This window comes from Narcine bancroftii, chromosome 5 (genome assembly GCF_036971445.1).
Source record: "Narcine bancroftii isolate sNarBan1 chromosome 5, sNarBan1.hap1, whole genome shotgun sequence".
NCBI classification, from domain to species: domain Eukaryota; kingdom Metazoa; phylum Chordata; class Chondrichthyes; order Torpediniformes; family Narcinidae; genus Narcine; species Narcine bancroftii.
In genome coordinates this window covers 192,348,497-192,364,804 of record NC_091473.1, presented here as the reverse complement: position 1 = coordinate 192,364,804, position 16,308 = coordinate 192,348,497, and the positions used below count along the sequence as shown (strand labels likewise).

At 53.3% G+C, this 16,308-nt stretch overlaps 1 protein-coding gene across 1 annotated transcript; it reads right to left on the bottom strand.

Annotated features, from left to right (window-relative positions):
• Positions 1-1,121: 1,121 nt before the first annotated feature.
• hapln2 (hyaluronan and proteoglycan link protein 2) lies at positions 1,122-15,718 on the bottom strand. Its single transcript, XM_069942473.1, has 5 exons — positions 15,586-15,718; positions 14,972-15,322; positions 14,244-14,360; positions 2,793-2,978; positions 1,122-1,682 (listed from the first exon to the last, which is right to left on the bottom strand). Exons 1-5 carry the CDS (start codon positions 15,716-15,718, stop codon positions 1,396-1,398), a joined length of 1,074 nt encoding a protein of 357 aa, XP_069798574.1. The 3' UTR covers positions 1,122-1,395.
• Positions 15,719-16,308: the final 590 nt, after the last annotated feature.

Sequence of the window (16,308 nt, the reverse complement as noted above, 5' to 3'; positions counted from 1 at the left end):
ACACAATACTCCAAAGTTGCCCTCACCAATGTCTTAACATCCCAACTCCTATACTCAATACCTTGATTTATAAAGGCTAAGATGTCAAAAGCTTTCTTTACAATCCCGTCCACCAGCAACACCACCTTCAGAGAACAATGTATCTGTATTCCCAGATGTCTCTGCTCCTCCGCACTCCTCAGCCCCCTACCATTTGCTGTGTATGTGTTTGCCCTTCCCTCACACCTTAAAGCTCCATCTGCCATGTTTTGGCCCATTCTCCCAGTTGGTCCAGATCCCTTGATGAAGGGCTCAAGCCCGAAACGTTGGTTATGAACCTTTATCTTTGCTATGGATAGTCCATGACTTACGACCATTGTAACTCGGATTGGTTGTAACTCAGGTTTGGTAGTCACGAGGACTTCGGGCTGCCATGGGGAAGCGGGGACTTGGGGCTGCCACCGGGAGCGGGAACGTCTGCAATCCAGTACTTTTAACACAGAATATGTTCTTGTACAGTAGTTTTAATAAAGCTTTTTAAAATTTTGTTCGTATGTGCAGGTGGATGTAACTCGGGTAGGTCAGAAGTCGAGGACTACCTGTATATAAAGGACGCAGTTTGACCTGCTGAGTTTCCCCAGCGTTGTGTTTTTACCTCAACCACGGAGTCTGCAGACTTTTTCCTATTCTACCCACTATCCATGACAATATATCCATTTCATCAATTTTTAAATTTAAACAGTGCAGAACGGTAACAGGCCATTTTGGCCCACGAGTCCGTGCTGCCCAACCGACCATTAACCTACACACCTGGTATATTTTGAACGGTGGGAAGAAACCGGAGCCCCCCAGGGTAAACCCACACAGACACAGGGAGAACGTACAAACTCCGTACAGACAGCACGGGATTGGAACCTCAGTCCAGATCGCTGGCACTGTACAGGCATTGCACAAGTACAACCCAACAAAACAGTGTTTTTTCCTGTCTATTTCCCCCTATTCCCCTCTCTCCATTGGGCTCTCCCATCTCCCCTGCCTCTCTTCTTTCTCTCCCCTCTGTCTCCCCCTCTCTCAGACAATCCCTACGTTCCCTCTCTCTGACCAAGGTTTGAGAATTCCCCCCACCACTGTCTCCAGCCACTAGCTGGATGGGCGGAAGGTGCTGGGCAAATGCGGATTGTTGTCACGACGAGGGGAGGCGTGAGCTGCCCGCGGGGGTAGATGGCAGGTTGGGTGGGTGGGTGGCAGAGGGCTACAGGAATGGAGGTGGCCTGAGTTAGGTCACAAGAGAGAGGATGGGTGGCCTCCCCAGGTTTGGTCCACGATCCATTAGGTGGGGATTGAGGTACTGCCTTGGGAAGAATTCCAGCTTCCTCCGCCGAGCCGCCTGGGGAACCCTCCACGCAGAGGAGCAACCTACCCCTGCCTGTAGCAGTACACGCCATATTGGCGCTGGGTCAGGCTCGGGAAGCCGTGGCTGCGGACCCCGGGCTCCGGACCTCCGCACTGGGAGCGTGGGGTCACAATGGGGAAGCGGACGCTACCATCCGCCAACCAGCCGGGCTCGCACCGGCTCAGGCGGGAGAAGGTCCATGCGGCGTAGAGCTGTCCAACCTTAGCAATGGTGGCCCCCTCGCTGCGACAGGCACTCACGGCCCGTGGGTAGTCGAACATCCGGGAGTTCTTCCTGAAGTAGACGTAACCTGGGCAGGAATGGAAGTGCTTAGACATGGGATAATGCTCCCTCCGCACCGTCCCATCACACACTCCCGGGGTCAGAGTGAAGCTCCCTCGGCACCATCCCATCACACACTCCCAGGGACAGACACAGAGTGAAGAACCCTCCCCAACGTCCCATCTCACACTCCCAGGGTCAGACATAGAGAGAAGCCCCCTCCACACCGTCCCATCTCACACTCCCAGGGTCAGACACAGAGTGAAGCTCCCTCCACACTGTCCCATCACACACTCCCGGGACAGGAACTGTGGTTTGGAAGGCACTTGGGATCTGTCTGTGGGAGATGCAACCTCTTTTCCTGACCGCCTGGTGGCAGTGTTGCCTGTGATTTGCAGCAGAGTCTCCCTCACTGTGCTGCAGCGCTCCCTGTTGGCCGCAAGGTGCCAATACCAGTGGTCCTGAGGCCAATTGGGAAGATGGCACCCAGGTCATTACCAATAACTCATTGTGGCCCTTTGCTGTGGTGACACCAGACGGGAACTCGGCAAGGCTTGATACTGAGTCATTGCGAGAGCCTCCTGAAAGTCCAAGCATCAAGAGGATTCCATTCTACCCATCAAGTTGATACTGGCTCTGTTCAGGATCCTCTTCCTGCTAATTCTTTCAAGACCAGCACAGATCCAGTTCATTATTGATGGCTACAGCTGGATCTACCACCATTCTCCAGCCCCCTCCTCGACCAATCCCCTCTCCCATCCATCCCCCTCACCTGACCCTAATTGGTATTCTCTCTCTCCCCCCATCCTTTGATTCCCTTCGGCCCAGTGAGAACCTGTTGACCATCAACCTTCTTCCATCCTGAACCCTGCTTTATTCTACAAACATCCCCTCCCGCACAGCCTGGGGCTGTTCCTCGCCCCAGCCAATTAATCCCCCCGACCCACAAATGGGATGGCACTAGAGTGACAGTGGGGAATGTGCAAACTCCAGTCATCGATGGGGGCTGGGATAGAATCCTCGCCACGACCACTCCCCCCCCCCCCGCTCAATGTTCCTAAGACCTCAGGGGGACATCTGGATGCGTGAATTGAAGGGAGGGGGGCACCTCCCTGGGATTGCTCTGTGCACTGGTTACCTTTGATGCTGGAAGTGAAGCAGAAGGCGTCGTAACGGTCTCGCCGCTTGTTCCGCAGCCCGTAGCTCCGGATGCCTGGGGGTAGGTGACTCCCGCCGCACGGTTCCCGAGGCAGCGACACTGGGTACCGCACGCTGCCATCTTCCAGCCAGCCCGCGTTGCACCAGTCCAGCCCGCGCTGCCACTCTGGGGCAGGATGACCCATCAGTGTGCATCAGCCAAGCCCTGGCCAACCCTCGCCAGCCCCGGACAACTGGGAGCCAGCCCTCCCCCACCCCCACCACCCAACCCCTTTCTCCTGGCTGGAAGGCCAGGACCCCCACCCCCAAATACCATATATATGCATGCAATAGTCGATTTTGTGTAAGTCCACCCTGCTATCTTTGGCCCTGCCTACCCGCCCATCGGATCTCCCGACCCCCTCAACCACCTAATCCCAGCCACCAGCCCATCCATCTGAGCCCCTGACCCCCTCGACCATACATTTCCAACCATCAGCCCATCCATCTGAGCCTCCAACCCCCTTAACCACCCATTCTTGGTCATTGGCCCATCCATCTGAGCTCCTGACCTCCTCAGCCGATCATTCCTGGCCACCAGCCCACCTATCTGAGCCCCTGACCCCCTCAACTACCCATTCCTGGCCACCAGCCCATCCATCTGAACTCCCAACCCCCTCAACTACACATTCCTGGCCACCAGCCCAATGTCCCATCGTGGACTCTTGGCTAGGCCCCAGTTGTCCACCCACTGGACCTCCCGACCACCTCAATCACCCAATCACGGCTACCAGCCCATCCATTGGAACTCCTGACGTCCCGAATAACACAGCTATTCACTGTAGACAAAAATATGACCTGCGTAAAAGAGCATAGGACATTACAGCACAGTACTGGCCCTTCAGCCCTAATGTTGTGCTGACCCATATAAACCCACCCAAAAAGAAACTCACACCCTCCCTGCCTTGTAACCCTCTCTTTTTCCTTCATCAATGTGCCGTAAGAGTCTCTCAAACACCCCCAATGTTCCAGCCTCCCCCACCAACCCCCGGCCCACACAACTCTCTGGGTTTAAAAAAAACTTACCTCTGATGTCTCCCCTAAACTTCTCTCCCTTCACTTTGTACGGACATCCTCTGGTGTTTGCTACTCCCGTCTTGGGATAAAGGCGCCGGCCGTCCACCTTATCTATGCCCCTCAGAATCTTGTGGGCCTCCATTCAATCTCCCCTCGCCCCCTCTTCGCACCAAAGAGAAAAGTCCCAGCTCTGCTCACCTCATCTCATAAGACTTGATTTCTAATCCAGGCAACATCCTGGTAAATCTCCTCTGCACCTCCTCCACGTGCTTCCTGATAATGAGGTGACCAGAACTAGACACAATACTCCCAGTGTGGACTCACCAGAGATCTGTAGAGTTGCAACATCACCTCTCGACTCAATTCCCAGCATCCCATCAGCTTTCATAACTGTCCTATCGCCCTGTGTGACCATCTTGAGAGATCTATGGATTTGGGTCCCAATAGTAACACCCTAAATTTACCCTAAAACTTGTTCCACAAAATTTGACTATTACACGTATATTTATGGTGATGACTGGCAGTTCGAAAAAGTGAGGTTTCACGTCACCCTGAGTCAGAATGTGTGGAACTACCTCCACCCACTCCCCCAGTGAGTCTGACAAGGGAGCTCCACACTGTGGGAAGGGCAGTACTGAGGGAGCTCAACACTGTGGGAGGGGTGGTAGTGAGGGAGCACCCCACTGTGGGAGTGGCAGTACAGAGGGAGCCCCGCACTGCGGGAGTTCTACAGGTGAAGGCCAATCGTGGTCAGGTGACCCAAACATCACTATAAAAGTGAGGGGCTGGGTAGTAGATCGGTCATCATCGAGAAGACGCTGAGGGGTTGGTGCAGGTGTTGAACAAAAAGGATTCAGCAGGTAGTCACAGGTTTTTAAGTTATCTTGTATCTTTTTTCCCTCATCATAAAAAGTGGGTATGGCAGCCAAGGCAGGGGAATGCTCCTCTCACAGAATGGGCGTCACCAGCAGTATCCTTGACAACTTCATCTGCGAGAAGTGCATCCAGCTTCAGCTCCTGACAACAGGAGTTACAGGGACACCCAGGAGGCAGGAGGAGGGTAGATAGGTGATGGTCAGGAGAGGGAAAGGGGACAGGCAGATAGTGCAGAGTACCCCTGTGGCCATGCCCCTCAATAACTGGTATACCCTTTTGGATTCTGTTGGATGACCTACCAGGGGTAAGACTCAGTGATCAGGTTTATGGCATGGAGTCTGGCCCCATGGCTAAGAAGGGAAGACCGGAGGAGAGACAAGCTGTAGTGATGGGAGACAATCCACAGGTAGGGGATCAGGTAAGAGGTTCTGTAGAAGAGATCGAGTATCCCGGATGGTACATTGCCTCCCCCATGCCAGGATCCAGGATATCTCAGATTGGGTTCAAAGCATTTTCAAGGGGGTGGGGGGGGGGGGGGAGGGTGAGCAGCCAGATGTTATCGGCAATGCAGGGACCAATGACATGGGTAGGATGGGTGAGGAGGTCCTGCAAGGAGAGTTCAGGGAGTTGGGCGCTGGGTTGAAGAATGGGGCGTCCAGGGTAGGGTTACAATCTCACATGCGCCACGTGCTGGTGTGGTTAGAAATAGGAGGATAATGCAGCTCAACACGTGGCTGAAAATACAGTGCAGGGAAGGTCTTCAGGTTTCTGGATCATTGGGCTGTCTTCCAGGGACCTGTTCCAACAGGTCGGTTCGCATCTGAACTGGAAGGGGGCTCATGGGAGGGTTTGGTGGTGGGTGTGAACTTGATTTGCAGACACCAGAGCAGATAGAGAAGAGGAGGTGGGAAAAGATGTGAAAATTGCATGCACTGTTAGAAGTCAACGGGTTGAACGTGCAGGAAGGGCAGGACTGGCAGCTCAATGTTCTTGGCTTCTGTTGTTTCAGATGCGGTAGAACGGGAGGGGGTTGGGGGGATTGTGGGATGGGTGGGGATGAAGGGGTGGAAAATATTACTTGTTGGGGAAAATATCACAGCAGCGTGCTCAGGCAGGACAGACCAGAGGGCTCGTCCAAATGGGTGGAGCTGAGGAACGGGAGAGGTATGTCCACACTTATGGGGTGGTATTATAGACCACCCAACAGTCAACGAGAATTAGATAAGGAAACCTGGAGAGAGCTGCAGGAAATATAGTTGTGATGTCGTAAAAGGGCTGGATGGCTTGGAGTTTGTCAAATGAGTTCAGGAACATTTTCTCAATCAATATATTGAGGTGCCACCCAGAGAGAGTGCAAGATTGGATCTCCTACAAGGGAACAAGATAGGACAAGGTATCAGGATGTGTAGGGGAACATTTGGGGTCCAGTGATCACTAGTTTCAATTTAGTTATGGAGAAGGATTGGTCGGGTTGAGATTCTAAATTGAGTAAATGAGAAAGGATCTAGAACGTGTGGGATTGGGAGAAGTTGTTTCCCGGCAAGGACCTGCAAGGTAAGTGGGAGACTGTCAGAGGTGATATTTTGAGAGTACAGAGTGTGATAGTACAGATCTATCACCAATGTACATAGTGTATATAGTTACTGTATCTAGACTGTGCTTACAGCGATTGGCTGAGAGCTAAGCCACGCCTATTGTCTGGGCTTTAAAGGGTTGTGTCCCTAGCCAGATCGGATCATTCTGGACTGGTCGGCCACCTGTGAAGAGCTCCTGTCTTTTGCTAATAAAAGCCTTGGTTTGGATCAACAAGTCTTTGGTTCTTTCGACGAGCTCTACAATTTTATTAGCAAAAAGAATTTTTTTGAAAGGGATGGAGCGTTTAACTCGGCCAGAAAAACTTGATATCGACCCACGATCAGCTACAGCCTTCAAAGCCTTTAAGTTCTGGCTGCTGAACTTTGAAAACTTCCTGAGATTCATTGAGGTGGAGGAGGATAACCAGCGTCTAACAGCATTGCTGTCTATGGTGTCCTTGAGAGTCTACGAGAACATCCAGGATGAGACCACTTACACTGCAGCCATAAAGGTACTGAAAGAACTGTATAATCAACCGGTGAACAGAGTTCATGCCCAGCTCGTGCTTGCGTCGAGGAAGCTGAAAGAACTGTATAATCAACCGGTGAACAGAGTTCATGCCCGGCTCGTGCTTGCTTCGAGGAAGCAACAGCCCGGCAAGTCCAGCAGGGCATATTTACAAGTATTAAAGGCATTGGGCAAGGACTGTAACTGTGTGGACAAAACTGCTGCCGAGATCACAAATGATCTCATCCGGGATGCCTATGTGGCCGGGCTCTGATCGAATGAAGTGAGGCTGCGCTTGCTCGAGCAAGGGGTAGAAAAACTAGAGGACGTGGCCCGGATTGCAATCACAATGGAGGATGCAGCCTTAAAGTCCACCGAGTTCTCTAGGGACTGGACCCCACGTTCTGATGTGAGTAGAGTGCCCTTCTACCCTACCACTGACGGCCTGTCGGCTGCTGCTACCCTGCCCCCTGCGAACCCAAAATGTTATTTCTGCGGGAGGGACAAACACAGCAGGTCCCAGTGCCCAGCAAGAAAAGCCAGGTGCCAGAAGTGCCTTAAAAAGGGCCACTTTGCTGCAGTCTGTAGGTTTAAAATGGCCGCCGGCAAACACAGTGCCTCCTGTGAAGCCCAATCGCCACTATCCCATTCAAACTCTTCTTCCCCAGAGCTCTCGTCCAATGAGAGCGAGGGCTCCCCTGCACGGCAACGCCTGACGTCACGGAGACGCCGAACCCGGAAGGGGCAGCCCACCCTCGCAACCATGGTGTTGGCTCACCTCTCGCCCCCGTGCGGAACACTCGACGCTACCGCCGTTGCTGCCGCCGCCACAGACACCCCCCGGGCCGATGCTACCGCTGCTGCTACCGCCGCCACAGCCACCCCCGCGGCCAACCAGGAACTCACCCTAGCATCCATCGCCGACGACCGCCAGGGCCCGACCGCTGCGACCAACGACCTACCCACCGCCAATCGCGAGCAACTACAAACCCCACTACTTACCATTCACCCGCTGACGCCGCCACAACAGCACTTCCGGGAGGTCCTCCAACCTGCTTCTCGAGCGTTGACTACGTCATCCCGTTGCGTGACATCATCGCGCAAAACTCCCCTGTCAACTGCTTCAATAACACTAAACCAGCAATGCTCTCATCCCCTCACCAGAGCAATGGAATTGATTAAAGTGCATGGACACTACACCAATTGCTTATTTGACTCTGGGTCAACTGACAGTTTTATCCAGCCAGATCTTGCCCTCCGTTGGGGACTTGACATTATCCCCACTACCCAGAGGATCTCATTAGCGACGAGGTCGCACTCGACTGGGATATTGCATCGCCACGCTGGAAGTATAGGGCGTAACGGTCACCCACTTCAAATTATTCATCCTTCCCCAATTGTGCGCCCCAGTGTTGCTGGGATTAGACTTCCAGCGTCAGTTCCGAACGGTGTCCCTACACTTTGGGGGACCCCACGCCCCCCTCTCGGTCTGCCATCGCCCCACCCCCGAAGCACCCGAGCAACCCGCCCCCGTGCCCCGGGGCCAATCCTGCGGCCTTTCCACACTCTGGATTGCCCCGCCAGCACTCTTCGCAAACCTCACCCCTGGCTGGAAGCCTGTGGCCACCAAAAGTCGGCTATATAGTTACGAAAACAGACAATTCATTAGGAGTGAGGTGCGTAGATTGCTGGATGAGGGCATCATCGAACCCAGTTCAAGCCCCTGGAGAGCGCAGGTGGTGGTTGTCAAGAACGGGGAAAAACTACGGATGGTGGTCGACTATAGCCAGACCATTAACTGCTTCACGCTCCTGGATGCGTACCCCCTGCCACGCATCATGGATGTGGTGAACCAAATCGGCCAATACCGCATTTTCTCCATCATTGACCTACGTTCGGCCTACCACCAGCTCCTGATCCGCTGCGAGGACCGACCATTCACGGCCTTTGAAGCGAATGGGCGGCTATATCAATTTCTCAGGGTACCATTCGGGTTCATGAATGGTGTCGCGGTCTTCCAGCGGGAAATGGACAGGATGGTGGACCAGAACGGGCTAACCGCTACCTTCCCGTATCTGGACAATATCACCATCTGCGGCCACGACACGCAGGACCACGACGCCAACCTAGACAAATTTCTTCAAACTGCCCGTCGGCTGAACCTGACTTACAATTTAGACAAGTGTGTCTTCCAGACCACACGATTCGCTATTCTAGGTTGCGTGGTGGAGAACGGGATAGTCATGCCAGATCCTGACCGCATGCGTCCCCTAATGGACTTACCCCCCCCCCCATACCCAGAAAGCACTCAAACGCTGCCTGGGCCTTTTCTCGTATTACGCCCAATGGGTTCCACACTACGCCGACAAGGCGCGTCCTCTTATCAAGACCACCTCCTTTCCCCTCTCGACTGAAGCCACAGCGGCTCGATCGAATCAAATCCGACATCGCTGCTGCGACGCTGCACGCGATCGATGAGTCTGTCCCATTTCAAGTCGAGAGCGATGCATCCGACTTCGCCCTGGCAGCCACCTTGAACCAGGCCAGTTGGCCTGTAGCCTTCTTCTCCAGAACCCTCCAGGGTCCGGAGAATAGACACTCCTCGATCGAGAAGGAGGCCCAGGCCATAGTTGAAGCGGTGCGTCGTTGGAGGCATTACCTCGCTGGGAGGCGCTTTACACTGTTGACTGATCAACGCGCGGTCTCCTTCATGTTCAGCAACACCCAGCATTCTTCTTTCTTTCTTCTTTGGCTTGGCTTCGCGGACGAAGATTTATGGAGGGGGTAAATGTCCACGTCAGCTGCAGGCTCGTTTGTGGCTGACAAGTCCGATGCGGGACAGGCAGACACGGTTGCAGCGGTTGCAGGGGAAAATTGGTTGGTTGGGGTTGGGTGTTGGGTTTTTCCTCCTTTGCCTTTTGTCAGTGAGGTGGGCTCTGCGCTCTTCTTCAAAGGAGGTTGCTGCCCGCCAAACTGTGAGGCGCCAAGATGCACGGTTTGAGGCGATATCAGCCCACTGGCGGTGGTCAATGTGGCAGGCACCAAGAGATTTCTTTAGGCAATCCTTGTACCTTTTCTTTGGTGCACCTCTGTCACGGTGGCCAGTGGAGAGCTCGCCATATAACACGATCTTGGGAAGGCGATGGTCCTCCATTCTGGAGACGTGACCCACCCAGCGCAGCTGGATCTTCAGCAGCGTGGACTCGATGCTGTCGAGTACTTCGACGTTAGGGATGAAAGCGCTCCAATGAATTTTGAGGATGGAGCGGAGACAACGCTGGTGGAAGCGTTCTAGGAGCCGTAGGTGATGCCGGTAGAGGATCCATGATTCGGAGCCGAACAGGAGTGTGGGTATGACAACGGCTCTGTATACGCTTATCTTTGTGAGGTTTTTCAGTTGGTTGTTTTTCCAGACTCTTTTGTGTAGTCTTCCAAAGGCGCTATTTGCCTTGGCGAGTCTGTTGTCTAACTCGTTGTCGATCCTTGCATCTGATGAAATGGTGCAGCCGAGATAGGTAAACTGGTTGACCGTTTTGAGTTTTGTGTGCCCGATGGAGATGTGGGGGGGCTGGTAGTCATGGTGGGGAGCTGGCTGATGGAGGACCTCCGTTTTCTTCAGGCTGACTTCCAGGCCAAACATTTTGGCAGTTTCCGCAAAACAGGACGTCAAGCGCTGAAGAGCTGGCTCTGAATGGGCAACTAAAGCGGCATCGTCTGCAAAGAGTAGTTCGCGGACAAGTTTCTCTTGTGTCTTGGTGTGAGCTTGCAGTAAGATAAAAAAACGACAAAATCGCCAGATGGAGAATCGAACTCTCCACCTTTAACTATGACATCCTGTACTGGCCTGGTAAGCTCAACGACCCACCTGACGCACTCTCCAGGAGGACATGCGCCAGCATACAGATGGACAGACTACAGAAACTCCATGAGGCGCTCTGTCATCCAGGGGTCACTAGGTTTGCCCACTTTGTCAAGGCGCGCAACCTACCCTACACATTCGAGGAGATCCGCTCCATGACCCAAGCCTGTTCGGTGTGCGCTGAATGCAAGCCCCACTTCTTCCGTCCGGATAACTCCCACGTTATCAAAGCCACCCGCCCCTTCAAACGTCTTAGCGTAGACTTTAAGGGGCTCCTACCGTCGACCAACCCTAATACCTACATCCTTACGGCCATCGACGAGTACTCCCGCTTCCCGTTCGCTGTGCCCTGCCCAGACACCACTGCCGCCTCAGTGATACAGGCCCTTCACAGTATTTTCGCCATTTTCGGATACCCCAATTCCATCCACAGTGACAGGGGGTCCTCATTCATGAGCGCGGAGCTGCAATAGTACCTTCTGGAGTGTGGTATCGCTTCAAGCAGGACCACGAGCTATAACCCACGTGGTAACGGCCAGGTCGAGAGGGAGAATGCCACCATATGGAGAGCGGTTACACTGGCTCTCCGGACTAAAGGTCTCCCCACCTCTCACTGGCAGGAGGTTCTCACTAGTGCCTTACACTCCATCCGCTCCCTCCTATGTACTGCAACAAATGCCACCCCCCTCGAAAGGATGTTCCTTTTCCCGAGGAAATCCGAATCAGGAACCACTCTTCCGGCATGGCAAACCGTCCCTGGCCCCGTCCTTTTGCGACGCCACGTCCGGCACTCAAAGAATGACCCCTTGGTCGACCGAGTGACTCTACTCTACGCGAACCCACATTACACCTATGTTGAGTTCCCAGACGGGCAGGAGGACACTGTTTCGGTGCGGGACCTAGCTCAGCACGTGGTAGACCCAGCAAACCCCCCAACCCAACCTTCCCCAACTCTTTATTCCCCAGGCCCCGTGCCGCAACAGAAGGACCAACAGCACCCCAACGACCCGGGCCACCCTGCCGACAACACGACTGGGGAATTGAGCGACGGAGCAGTCGCACCCGACGAGCCCGCTGGTGACACCATCCCAGCGATCAAAAATCCCGGCACCACGGCGGTCACGCCAGATGGTCAGACCCCCCTGACCGCTACAGTCCTTGACTTACTCCTTCCTTTCATTCTCTCCCTTGTTTTTTTTTCCAGGGTCAGTTCTCCAAGAAGGGGTGAATGTGATAGTACAGATCTATCACCAATGTACATAGTGTATATAGTTACTGTATCTAGACTGTGCTTACAGAGATTGGCTGAGAGCTAAGCCACGCCTATTGTCTGGGCCTTAAAGGGTTGTGTCCCTAGCCAGGTCAGATCATTCCAGACTGGTCGGCCTCCTGTGAAGAGCTCCTGTCTTTTGCTAATAAAAGCCTTGGTTTGGATCAACAAGTCTTTGGTTCTTTCGACGAGCTCTACACAGAGTTTGTATGTTCCTGTCAGGATTAAAGGCAGAAGGAACCTTGGTTTTTGAGGGATATTGAGGGATCTGGTTCAGAAAGAGTATAACAGGTATAGGCAACATGGAGTAAATGATGTACTTGAGTAGAATTGCAAGGAAGATAGAATTCAGGAAGGCTAAAACACGAGGTTGCTTTGGCAGACAATGTGAAGGAAAATCTACAGGGTTTCCACAGGGATATTAAGAGCAAAAGGATAGAAAGGGATTAATTGGGCCCCTCGATGACCAGAGTGGGTGGCCAAAAGAGATGGCGGGGATCTTAATTGTTTTTTTCAATCAGTATTCACTCAGGAAGCAGGCACAGTGTCATGGGAAGTAAGGAAAACGAGCAGTGAGGTCACAGACCCTGTACAGATTAAAGAGGGGGAAGGGCTTGCTGTCGTAAAGCAAATAAGGGCGGATAAATCCCCAGGGCCCGACAAGATATTCTCTCGGACCTTGAGGGAGGCTGGCGTAGACATTGCAGGGGCCCTTGGCAGAAATATTTAAAATGTCCTTAGCCACGGGTGAGGCGGATTGGAGGGTAGCTCATGCTGTTTCAGATTGGAGGTGTTGTGGACGGCAAGGAAGGTTTTCAAAGCGTGCAGAGGAATCTGAACCTGCTGGAAAAATGGGCTGTGAAATAGCAGATGGAATTTAATGCAGACAAATGTGAGGTGCTGCATTTTGGAAGGACAAACCAAGAAAGATCGTACACAATGAATGGTCGGGCACTGAGGAGTGCAGGAGAACAGAGGGACCTGGGAATACAGATGCATCATTCCCTGAAAGTGGCGTCACAGGTGGACGGTTGTAAAGAGAGGTTTTGGCACATTGGCCTTTCATAAATCAAAGTATTAAGTACAGGAGTCAGGATGTTATGGTAAAGTTGTATAAAACATTGGTGAGGCCAAATTTGGAGCATTGTGTACATTTCTGGTCACCAAACTACAGGAAGGATATCAATAAGATGGAAAGAGGGCAGAGAAGATTTACTAGTTCATTGTCCAGACTTCAGGCACTGAGTTACAGGGAAAGGTTAAATAGATTAGGACTTTATTCCATGGAACGTAGAAGAATGAGGGGAGATTTGATAGAGGTCTTTAAAATTATGAGGGGGATAAGCCTTTTTCCACTGAAGGGAGGTGAGATACAAACCAGAGGACCTGGGTTAAGGATGAAAGGGGGAACTTCTTCACACAGAAGAGTGGTGGGAATGTGGAACCAGCTGCCAGCTGAAATGATGAATATGGGCTCAATTTTAAAATTGAAAAAGAATTTGGACAGGTAGACGGATGGGAAAGGAATGGAGGGCTATGGACTGGGTGCAGATCAGTGGGACTCAGCAAAATAAAAGACTAGAAGGGCTGAAAGGGCCTGTTTCTGTGCTGTAATGTTCCATGGGTACTGAGGGAGCTCCACACTGTGAGAGGGGCTGTAATGAGGGACCTCCAGTCTGTGGGGTGGGGGACAGTACTGAGGGAACTCCACACTGTGGGGAGGGGCAGTTCTGAGGGAGCTCCCCACCATGGGAGGGGGAATGCTGAGTGAGCTTCGTACTGTGGGGAGGGTCAGGACTGAGGGAGCTCCGCCCTGTGGGAGGGGCAGTAATGAGGGGTTGTCACATCATGAGGTAGATGGGCGGTGAGTAGGTTGCACTGTATTGTGGGTGAACCCTGGGACGAAGGTGAACAGCCCCCCGGGGACCTTTGAAGAAGAATGGGGAGATCTCCCTGCCGCGGTCTGGTCGAGATATTTCTCCCTCAGCCAACATCACTGACCCACTCCATGGGAAGAGGCGAGGCATTGCAGCAGTGGGGACCACCTCAACCAGACCGGGCCACAAGGACTCGGAAGTGAATGGTGGTGGAGGACCATCCCACCCAACGGAAGGGTGAAGGTCCTACCACAACATCCTCGTAACTCCCATCCACAGCTCCCAGCCACGTGTAGTTCTGGCTCTGGGAGACCAATGAGAGACGGCACATGTTCTCGGCCCACGCCCTCCGCTCCTCCCAACTTGACACTGTGAGGGAGGGGCCGGCTCACTGACAGAACCAGCTCTTACCTTGGAATAGCTGTTGGAAGGTGGCAAGCTTGGCGTCCTGGCCCTCGCACGCTCGGACGGCCTGCTGGTAATTGAATCGGTACCGGCCCTGCCTCTGTTGGTATGGGAACACCACACCTGGGAAGAGAGGATGGACCAGAAGGAATTACAGAGACAGAGAGGGGTTTGGGAGTCTGGAGAGGGTTAAAGAGACAGGGGGAATATAGGGGATTGAGGGGGGTTACAGAGACAGGGAGGGGTGTAGGGGACTGGAGAGGGTTAAAGAGACAGGGAGGGGACCGGAGGGGGTTACAGAGTCAGAGAGGAATCCAGGGGACTGGAGAGGGTTAAAGAGACAGGGGGGATATAGGGGATTGGGGAGGAGTTACAGAGACAGGGAGGGGTGTAGGGACTGGAGAGCTTTACAGAGACAGGAAGGAGTGGAGGGGATTGAGGGTTACAGAGACAGGGAGGGGTGTAGGGGACCCTAGGGTGTGACAGAGATGGGGAGGGGTGTAGAGGATTGAGGAGGTTACGGAGACAGGCAGGGGTGTAGGGGATTGAGGGGGTTACAGAGACAGAGTGGGCTGTCTAGGACAGAGGAAGTTGTAGAGACAGGGAAGGTGTAGGTGCCAGAGATGGGTAACTGTGACAGTGAGGGTTGCAGGTTGGTGGGTTATTTACCATTGTATTATAGATGGTTCTCGAGGGGAGATGGGCATTGGAGATGTGAGGAGGGAGGTTACTACCTTCCAATTGCAGTTCAAGCTCCGCAGACTCATCGTCCACACCGTTGATGAGCTCACACTTGAACCTTCCGGCATCTTCTAGCCTGACGTCGAGCAGAAGCAGGGAGATATCGTACTTGTCTAACCTGCGGAGCCGGACCCTCTTGGCAAACTCGCCATACCCCTTCTGCTGCCCACTGTTGCCCACCAGCACGACGTTCTCCCGCGGCCTGCTGTTCATCTTCACCCACTTCACCCGGTAACCGCTGGGCACGAACCGCAGGCGGCATGGCAGTGTGGCGTTGGCTCCTCGCCGGGAGGTCACCACACTTGGTCCCGAGTTCTCCAGGTACTGGACAGTCCCCAGCACTGCTGCGCGGGGACAAACGAGAGGCACAGGGATTAGGGGCAACCTCATCGCAGGATCCTGAGTCGAGGGCGAGCAGGGATTAAATTCAGAGATCTCTCTCTGCACCGTCCCTTCACACACTCCCGGGGTCAGGCACAGAGTGAAGCTCCCTCCGCACCGTCCCGTCACACACTCCCGGGGTCAGGCACAAATTGAAGATCCCTCTACACTGTCCCAACACACACTCCCAGAAAGAGTGAAGCCTCTATACTGTCCCATCACATACTCCCAGGGTCAGGCACAGAGTGAAGCTCCCTCCACACCATCCCGCCACACACTCCCAGAAAGAGTGAAGCCCCCTCCACACCGTCCCGTCGCACACTCCCAGAAAGAGTGAAGCCTCCTCTATACCATTCCATTACACACTCGTAGGGTCAGACATAGAGTGAAGCTCCCTCCACACCGTCCCATCGCACACTTTCAGGGTCACACAGGGTAACCAGAGTAGGGAGGGGAGGTGGAACTGTTTATAATCAGGGGTCGCATGCATGTGAAAAGATTGTGGAAAAATTTCTCTCCAAAATCATGGTTGAACTGCACACAGCATGGCGTCACTGACATGTTGTAACAGCACTTGGTCCATGCTCATTGGAATTTAGGAGAATGAGGGGCATATCATTCGACTGTTGTAAAGTGTGAACTGAGTAGATGTAGAAGAGTTGTTCCCCATGCTGGGAGAAGAGAGCACAGCTTCAGGATTGAAGGGCGACCGCTTAGAACAGAGATGGGGAGGAATTTCTTCAGCTGGGGGTGATGAATCTGTGGAATTTGTTGCCACAGGTGGTTGTGGAGGCCAGGTCATGGGGTGTATTGAAGGCAGAAATGGACAGGTTCTTGATTAACCAGGGCACCAAAAGTTCTGGGGAGAAGGCTATGCGAAAATGGATCAGCTCATGATTGAATGGTGTGCCTACTTGATCGGCTGAATGGCCTATTTCTCTTCCAATTT